Source organism: Quercus robur, chromosome 1, assembly GCF_932294415.1.
Source record: "Quercus robur chromosome 1, dhQueRobu3.1, whole genome shotgun sequence".
Taxonomy (NCBI): Eukaryota; Viridiplantae; Streptophyta; class Magnoliopsida; order Fagales; family Fagaceae; genus Quercus; species Quercus robur.
This window is the reverse complement of record NC_065534.1, coordinates 6,460,978-6,470,396: the sequence shown is the minus strand read 5'-3', so window position 1 is coordinate 6,470,396 and position 9,419 is coordinate 6,460,978. Positions and strand designations below refer to the sequence as shown.

The 9,419-nt window shown below is 36.2% G+C and overlaps 1 protein-coding gene across 1 annotated transcript; it reads right to left on the bottom strand.

The window, feature by feature from the left end:
• Positions 1–2,188: 2,188 nt before the first annotated feature.
• On the bottom strand, positions 2,189–5,414 carry LOC126718014 (transcription factor bHLH130-like). The gene is made up of 7 exons (XM_050420039.1): positions 5,225–5,414; positions 4,134–5,106; positions 3,426–3,772; positions 3,180–3,350; positions 2,952–3,017; positions 2,806–2,874; positions 2,189–2,700 (listed from the first exon to the last, which is right to left on the bottom strand). The coding sequence occupies exons 2-7, from the start codon at positions 4,666–4,668 to the stop codon at positions 2,647–2,649; spliced, it is 1,242 nt and encodes a 413-aa protein (XP_050275996.1). The 5' UTR covers positions 4,669–5,106; positions 5,225–5,414; the 3' UTR covers positions 2,189–2,646.
• Between the last annotated feature and the right edge of the window lie 4,005 nt (positions 5,415–9,419).

Here is a 9,419-nt window from a genome sequence, read left to right as displayed (position 1 = left end):
AAAAAAATAGTTTGTTGGAATTACTATATTACCATATTATATATAATGCACAATAAATTTATGAAGTCCCTTTATTTAGTTTCAAAGAAAAAATGAAATGATAAAAAAAATAGTTTGTTGGAATTACTATATTGCCATAATATATATAATGCACAATAAATTTAGCTGAATGGACTTGAAAGGGCAAAATAATAAATGCATTTCTTTTTCCTATTTTCACCCGCTCTTCTTTTCAATTTGGGGAGATTGAAGTTTGTCGGTATGAGTGGAAACTCATCCACCCCATTTTCCTTCCTATCCAATAATGGAAAACTCATATTTTCTCTCCCCTATTTACATCCTCTCTCTTTTCACAACAACCAAGCATAATGTTAATTTTCTTAAACATATCATATTTATTATTTATTTTGTTTAATGCATATTCTATTATCATTCCAAAAACATTTGTTTCTTTCTTTTTTAGACAGGACACCAACCATGCCTTCTCCCATTTTCATCCCTAAAAATATTTTTTTTTATGTATTTATTTACAATATTTACTAGCTTATAAAGAAGGATTAGGCAAAAAAAAAGTTTTATATCATTCACGTTTTATTTGTCTTTTGTTATGATAAGAATGAAATTAATCAAGATTTCACCTCCATTTTATTCAAAGAAAGTGTTAATCTTTCCTTGTTTTGAGGCTAAAGCTTTGTTATTATTTTTATAAAAGAAGTCTTTGATTCTATCTATACCCGTTTACTTTCCCTTCCTAGAATTAAAATTCACAGCAAAGCAGTGTTTTAATCTTCTGTAGTTTGTCCCAACAAAAGAGGGAATGATAAGGTTCAAAGCATATGTCATTGTCCTTTGGTCACATCTAAGAAACACCAGCCCAGAAGCTTCGTGTAGCTTATGATTCAATGAAGGGGTCCATACATTGAAAGGTCTTGTACCTTCATGAGACCCCATGGGTACAGCCTGTGACTGTCCCACACGTAACTCCAAAACCTCTGTCTTGTTGTGCCCTCATTACCAAGAAGAAAATTAAGAAATGGGAATTGTGTTGTGTTGTGTTGTGTTGTGCCGTTCCAAAACAAACAACCACCCTTTATGTTACAAATAATAGTAGTTCTTGTTGTGCCCTCATTACCAAGAAGAAAATTAAGAAATGGGAATTGTGTTGTGTTGTGTTGTGTTGTGCCGTTCCAAAACAAACAACCACCCTTTATGTTACAAATAATAGTAGTTCTAGAACCGCATAAATTACCATAATTTTTATCATAATTATCTTACGTGTTAGACTGTGATTAATTGTCTGTCATTTTCACGTAGACTCACTATTTTTTCTCTACTGTTCACAATATGTTATTTAGACAGTTGTAAACTTGTAGTACAAATTGTACCATTTTATGTGGTCTTAAAATATTTCCGAACAGTAAAGATGATCACCAAGTCATTTATGACGTGGCACCCACTTCCATGAATTTGGGCCAAATAGTGATACTGACTCACCATTACGTGCCCACCACAACATCTACCTTCACCGATGCTCATAATTTGTATGCTATTCTTTTGTCTTTTATGCCCTCTCTTTCCCAGTTTGAACACTTATTTTTTTTGGCAGGCATTTCCAATATGAACTTATTAAAGCAAAGTTTTGGAATAAAAACATGTAAGCCTAACCTAAAGGCCTAGTAGGCAAAAGGGCAAAAGAGCATGAATGAATGTCTCTGTGATATGGTTCTTTTTATGCCTAACTAGGGAATAACCAATTTTGATAAACAAGCCAACCCCATTACAACAAAGGCACAGAAACTCTAATAATAGATTTCCACTATCCATAACCATGAAGAATTGTCGCTTAGTGAACATCTATAATGTTAATAGTGTATTTGAATGGGCTTAAATTTGAGTGGAGCATATTAACTTAATCTAAAGGCACGTGTAACACACTTTGAACACATAGACTTGAATGCAACTACAGATACTTCAAAACCCAGTATGGTAAAAGAAGCATTAAGAACACATGGTTGACGGTACTAAGTCCAAAAATGGAAACAAAAATTGAAATCCAAGCACTGGCTTGAGGAAAAAAACGAGAGTAATAAGCCAAGATCATTAAACTAGGCTGAGTTTGAATTCTATCACATAAGATTTAATCTGCTTCACTCATTCGTCATGTCCATGTCTATGTCAAAAAAAGAAAGAAAAAGAAAAAGAAGCACATATATTATCAGTTATCAATTATCATCCACATGTTTCCCATGCCATTTTCACGGGACAGCCATTGATAACAACCCTCTTTACTTTCAAGACAGAAAAAGTGTTCCTTGTGGAGTTAAAATCATAATTTCTCTTTCTCTACAGCTAAAAGAAAAAAAAAATTATCATGTTGGTTGAGCTCCACAACTAAAAATTACACATTGCATGCACTAGAAAAACTCACTATACAGCTTTGCCTTTTATAATGGCATCAATAGGTTTATAGATCTTACAGTCAAAGCTATCAGCTGCCTTTTTCCCCTTCAAAGCTACATAATTTATAGTTTCATTTTCTTCCTTTTCAGTGCAAAAAAGAACCCAGCTCTGCTTTCTATATTCTTTTCCACATTCTCATAATTCTGTACAAAAGCTAGCTAGTCAGACACCCGGGCCTTTTTTGTGTTATTGCTGCTGCTTGTGTGAGCAAGTACACTTTGCACGCTTATCAGCAAGTGTCTGAAAATTTTAAAACAAAAAAAGAATGAATGATTGAGAAGGTTATAGTTTCATAGTAAGATAAAAAATTTTAGGGGATATACTGGATATTCATCTATTATATACCTCGACTTCTTGCTGAAGACCTTTAATATACTCAACAGCTAAATCTAACATGTCTGCAGTGTTTGTTTGCTGCAAAAAGAAAGAGACGAATATCTGAGTCCCCACAAAGCAATGTACAAGGAAAAAAATGCAAGAAAGACTCTTACCTTGTCCATGTTAGGAACAAGATCTTGTAATTTTCTCATCCTTTCGCTAATTCGGGTTCTTCTAACCTGAAAATTTGACAAGAAAATGAACATGTAAAGGCATTTTTAGCATCATCCTTTTAAAATGAAGAGAATTGTACTAATTTATTAATGGGATTGTAACATTCATGATCCAACAAGTGCATCCAATGGCCCAAAAATGAAAAGATGATGGGACTAAAACATTACCCTCTCAGCAATGCTTCGTGGGTGAGTGGCACAGCCACGCTTAGCTCGAATCTTACAAGGTACTGAGTCTTGGAACTGCAAAAACTTTTCAATGGCAGCCATCTCTGAAGAAGTTTTAGGCAAGCTCAAGTGATGAGCCAAAGAGGGAGGGCGATTTCCAGCCTCCACATTCTGATGGACAAGAAAAATTTTTATAAGATAAGAAGATTATAGAAACCAAGCACAATGTATCAAATATTATGCTACCTGAGTTTCAGACACGTTTATATTGGAAAATGACTTTACATCATCATCATCTCTAAGTCTTTTTAGACCATTGATATTATCCGAGATCATAGCAGAGTCATCCCAAGAACCAAGGGGAAAACCTGTCACATAATTGGTACTTCGGCCCTCACCAAAACCTCCACTCTCTGGATTGTTTGCTACTACCATGTTTTTGTCCTCAATTTCATCAATTGGACTCATTAGTCCCGATGAAGAAGGCGGACCTGATGAGTAATTCTTTAACCTGCTTGCAGAAGAAAAAGATGCTTCTTCATTAGTGCTATTACCAGCTCCGAAATTTCCCACGCCTCTCATTGCAGCATAGCCTGCCAATTGCTAAGAATTGTTTAGCATCACTCCGAATTTCTAACAATTACTAATCAAACCAAAAATGATAGACATAAAAAAAATGAACTCAAATTTCCTCATTTTTACATCTCAGATCATAGCTTAAGCAACTTCATCTACTATACAAAATCCCACTTCCCCTCCCCCTTAAGACATAGTTCTATGAGAAGTAACACCAAAATCAATTAATTCATCAGGAACTTTGAGAAACAGTTCAAAATTCAACATTTCACTAAGCAAATAGCTCAAAATCTTTTCAAATAAGTACTTTTCTATTCTTTCCTCTAATTATTTCCAAGAACCAAAGATAACAAGTAGGAAAATACAATAGGTACATACCCTCTCCAACATTGATGTTGGCGAATAATCCGGCTGGCGAGCTGCTGTGTCGAATAAGACTTGAATTATTACCACCACCACCACCACCGGTCTTCATCTGAGGCAATCGATCCAACCCCATTGAATAAGACCCTTCCACACTCGAATTCTCCAAAGGTGGCCGTGGTAGACCTTGGTAAAAATTCTGAGAAACAGAACCATAATTGCTTTGCTGCTGCTGCTGCTGAAGAACCCCTGCTGCTTCATTATTCATTGAAGCCATAAACTGTGTTTGCTGGCTACTAGCTTCTGTGGCCACCACTTCTGATGTATTAGTAACTTCTGTGCCTCCATTACCACCACCACCACCACCACCATCAGCGATAAATCGAGCAAATATTCGCTCTGTTTCAGGGCTTGAAGGCCTGTTCAAAAATTCCTCACAGAATTCTCTGTCAATAATGTTTGCAAAATATGAACTTGGTGCAGACCTGTACCTAGTCAAGCCAGAGTTCATCTGGTTTTGGTGGTGATGTTGTTGAAGATCTGACTCCATTGCTTCTCTTTTCCTCTTCAAATCTCTTCCAAAAAGCTTCAATTTTGTAAAAATTTACTTACTTTTTTCACGATTTCCTTGATTCCCTTTTGAGTAACCACAAAAGAAAGCAGAGCTTTACTAAAGCAGAGTGCAAAGCTCTGTTTCCTTTTCTCCTAGAAAGAATTTCTGGGAAGCTTTATAAAGAAACAAAGGACTTAACCCCAACGAGATAAGCTGCCACGTGTGGATCTAACACAAAATACCAAACCAAAAGCATAAACTATCCGTTTAGAATAAGAACTCTGCTATTAAAGTAGTCTCAGAAACAGAGGAAAACATGGAGTCCAATCAGAACAAATTCACTACAAATCTTTTGTAGAAACGCCGACAACCATCAAATCTGATGACCCAGTTGGCTATTCTTGGATCAGAACCACTCAGCTAAAGAAGTAAAACCTGATAACAAAAGAAAGCACTGAAATTTATGAAAAATAATATACAATTACGCAGAACAAATAAAAGAAAAAACAGAACAACAACAAAAGCCAATCTCTCTATCTCTCTCTCTACTTACTCTCTGTACTCTTTTTGTGAAACCCTCCTTCTTTCTAGGAGTGAAAAAACTAGTGGTGTTGGTGGCAGTGAGTGAAGGCAGAGAAAGTGAAAGCCACAAGAACCATATGCTTTTTTATATTATTATTTAGCTATGTTGTTGTTCTATGAGTTCAGCAGCAATGAGAAAGTGAAACAGACGGCCGAAATCTAATATAAGCCTCCCAGATTTGGTAATGTATGTTTATGCATCACTTTCACCAAAATGTCCTTTCACCGATTAATAATTTTTCTGGATAGCCATGGGTTTAAGAGAGAAATGGCTGGATTATTTACACGTCAGCTACCATATGAATGGACTTGGTGATTCATCATATGAACATAATTTTTTTTTGAAAGGTCATATTAACATAATTTTAACCTTTTCTTTTCTTTTTCTTTTTTCTTTTTATGTATAATGACTATACCAGCCCTGTTGCGTATGTTGGACCACATTTGTGAATTATTTCAGACACTAACAGACAATTTCAACATTTTCTGCCTACAGGGGTGTTTTTTTTCTCTTTTTTTTTCCATATAGGGTTAGAGCTTTTAATATATATATATAATTACCGAAGTGAAATGGACTTGTGTGAAATATTATTATTCAAATATTTGAGAATCATTATTGTAAAATAGATTGCATAAAATTTATGCTCCTAGGCTCCTGCATTTTTTTTATTTTTTGGATTTCTACTTTTTAGTGGGTACATTGGTTATTGCCAATTTGGCCCCAAGACTATCTGCGCAATATATTGTAAAAGTGCCTCAATGATAAAAAGTAATGTATAAAGATTTTAAGCCCAAAAAAAGGTAGCTATTCTTGTCTTGTAGATCAGATTATTTTCTTATAAAAAAATGAGTTTATTTTTATTTGTTTCTGTGGGGGTCGGTTAATCAATAAATTACTAAAATCGTGTTAACTGGGCCTGTGACCCATCCGATGACGTAAAACTGCCCGAGGAGGCCCATATCAGGTTATAAGGATAACCAAACGAAATGAAGAATAGATATCACGTGAGGTGAGTTTAGTATTCGTCCGAGGACAAAATCCTTCTCGGCAATATGAGTCCGAGGATGACCTGAACGCCATATTTTTGCAAACACACTTCAGAGCTACATTACCACTGAAGGTGGGATATGGGACCAAGGGTAAGAAAGAAAAGGTAAACAAATATCTTTAACAATAGCTGTCTCCGTATTAATTGCCTCTCAACCAACTCTCTGACCACATTAATGTGGAGGTGATGCTTGAACAGTGATGAGGCAGCCTTACAGCTGCTGGTTGGAGGTTCCAGAAGGTGTTGGATGGGATAGGAAGGGATCCTCCAAACCCAACCTACACGTGTGTGGTGAAGATGACACCAAGATGGCAGTATATAACATGGAAGAATGCATTGAGAAATGGGGATCAGAACTTCTAAACAAAGAGTACTTAGAAGAAAACCTTATGAAATAAAGAACTGAACTTGTTTTAAGGAGAAATTGATCGTTATATTAGTGTCAATCCATCTATAAACGTTAAGTTTAATCGTTTTTCTTTTGAAGTTAGCCTAGTTCTTTGACATCCACGCTCTATAAATTTATTGTTTGGACCTTTAACGTTTGAACCCAATACGAATCTGGGATTGTTATAAATTGAGTCCTTACATTTCTTTTACTTTAAAAAATAAGTTGGTTAAAAAATATTTTCACCTAAAAAATAGAGAGAATTATAAAAAATTTACATAAGTCAAATAAATAGGAAAATAAACTCATCAAAAAATTTACATTCTTTTAGGGGCAACTTGGGTGTTTAGGGTTTTTAGCACTTGATAATAATAATGAAGAATTCTTTTGGGGGCTAATTTATTTTCTTTATAGAAATTATATTCCAAAATAGAAAAAATATATATTAAATACTTCGTTTTATTTATTTTTTAATATCTTGTGAAATTATACGCCGATAACATAAATATACTGTTAATTAAAATATACTAAAAGAAATAATTAATTTTATACAGACTTTATTTAAGTGCCAAAATCTTCATTTAAATCCGTACTATACTTGTACCTACATTTATTTGCTGTTTCTTTTTTTATTTTCCCTTTTAATGGCTGATTTTAAAATTTTCTTAAAACAGAAAACCAATAAAATTTATATATATATATATATATATATGTAGGGACACGATTTTCTTAACGGCCCAATAATGATGTTGGGCTCGTACATGAAAGATCCCTCACAATATGATTTGTAGAGAGTGGGCTTGAAAGGCTTGCCTTTGATCACGGGGTGATGGTCCGGTCCTATTTTTAGAGAAATTCATGTGGAAAATAAGAGTTGGATTTGAACATTTAGGCCCTATATCATTACATCCTGAGGGGTTGGACTCCTCGGATTTAGTCCGAGGATCATTAAGATCTTCCTCCGGTTATCCGGCGGTAATTTTTGTGGTATGCATACATCTTTAAGTGATTTTCACCCATGGAGTCTTTTTCCTTGAGGTGGGATGGGAATCCCTGGTTTCTTGTCCATTCTCCCCCCTCCCCTTTACCCAAATTACTTACTTTCTCTTTTATACTAGCCTACGTTCGCTGTCCTTCGTCCACGTGTAGGGTCAACTTTTACAAGACTGATATTTGTCCTGTCAGTCTAATCCCAGAATTGTTGGGGATGGTTGATAAAGCCGAAGAATCCGGCTCTGCTGGATACTGAGTCTTATCTGGGAAGGGTAATGAGGGCAGCTTTCCCGAGATATTTTAGATCTCCTTTCCAGTCTGGTCCTATACCGTTTTTGCCCCTTTTTTTTGGTGGAATTTTGGGTATGCCGAGGACCGAACTGTCCTCGGCAACATCTCCGGGCCATTTGGGCTTTATGCTATTAAGCTTGGGCCGTAGCTGTCTTTGGCTTGGGCCCTTGGACTTCCCACGAGCAAATGGACCTGACCCATAAATTATTGGGCCCCACAATATATATATATATATATATATATTCATTTTCATATATTAATATTAATAATTATGATTACAAGCCTAAAGCAACAAGGTATGATTGCATTATAAAGTTGTGGGGCCCAATAGTTTATGGGCCCGGCCCGCTCGCTTATGGGGAGTCCCCAGGTCCAAACTGAAGGAGGCCAGGGCCTAAGCTCAAAAACAGGAAGCCCAAAGTGGCCCGAAGATACAGCCGAGGACAACTTAGTCCTCGGCAGGCCCAAAGTCTCATGGATGAGAGTGGCATACAAGTAAACTTAAAAGATCAGAAAATATCTCAGGGAAATTGTCCTTAGTACCCTTCACTGATATGACACTGCACCTAACAAAACCGGATTCCTAGGCTTTATTGACCATCTCCAGCAATTTCGGGATTAGATTGATGGGACAAATATCTGTCCTGGAAAAATCGACCCTACACGTGGACGAGGGACAACGAACGTAGGCTAGTATAAAAGAAAACGTAAGGTAGCGAAGTAAGGGATCCCCATCTCACTTCCTGGAAAAAACTCCAAGAATGAGAATGCCCGGATAGTATATGCGCTCCACCATGGAAAACCCATCGACGGGTAACCGGAGAAAAACACTAATGCTCCTCGGACAGGATCCGAGGAGCCCAATCCCTCAATTTAGAAAGTTAATGGGCTTAGATATCCGGACTAAAGCCTTTTATAGTCTAGGTTTATCTAAGGTCCGGCCGGTACTAACGCCCCGTGACCCAACTCTAGCCTTTCAAGCCCACTCTCTACAAATTTTATTGTGAGGGATCCATCACGCGCGAGCCCAACGTCATTGTTGGGCCGCTTGAGAATCGTGTCCCTACAAAAGTAATATCCATATTTTATTTTCTCTTTCCCCTAATGAAGCTTCAAATTTCTCTAAAAACACAGGAAGAGATATCATTAATCTTCTTATAAAATATATATTATAAGCTAAGATTTGGGAATGTTTGATCAAACTTGCAATATGAATGGACATAAGTAGTGGTGCCCTTCTTGCTATATACATGGACCCTGAAATTACAATATAATATGAACACCTTTGGCTTTAAGCAAAATCAAGTAATCAAACAAATGAACAAAAACTATATTGTGGGATAAAGTGGACCTTCAACACCCTCCCTCTCCACCAAACACTCCCAAAAAATAAAAAATAAAAACCTCCCTCACTCTTGGAGAGAGATCAAAAATAATTTTTTTTA

Bases quoted from the DNA above. Each gene is read 5' to 3' on its own strand.
- LOC126718014 (XM_050420039.1), bottom strand. From the start codon at position 4,668: ATGGAGTCAGATCTTCAACAACATCACCACCAAAACCAGATGAACTCT. The intron at 2,875-2,951 runs GTAAGAGTCTTT...TTCTTTTTGCAG, and splicing joins TTGTTCCTAACATGGACAAG to CAAACAAACACTGCAGACAT. The intron at 2,701-2,805 runs GTATATAATAGA...TAAAATTTTCAG, and splicing joins GTCTTCAGCAAGAAGTCGAG to ACACTTGCTGATAAGCGTGC.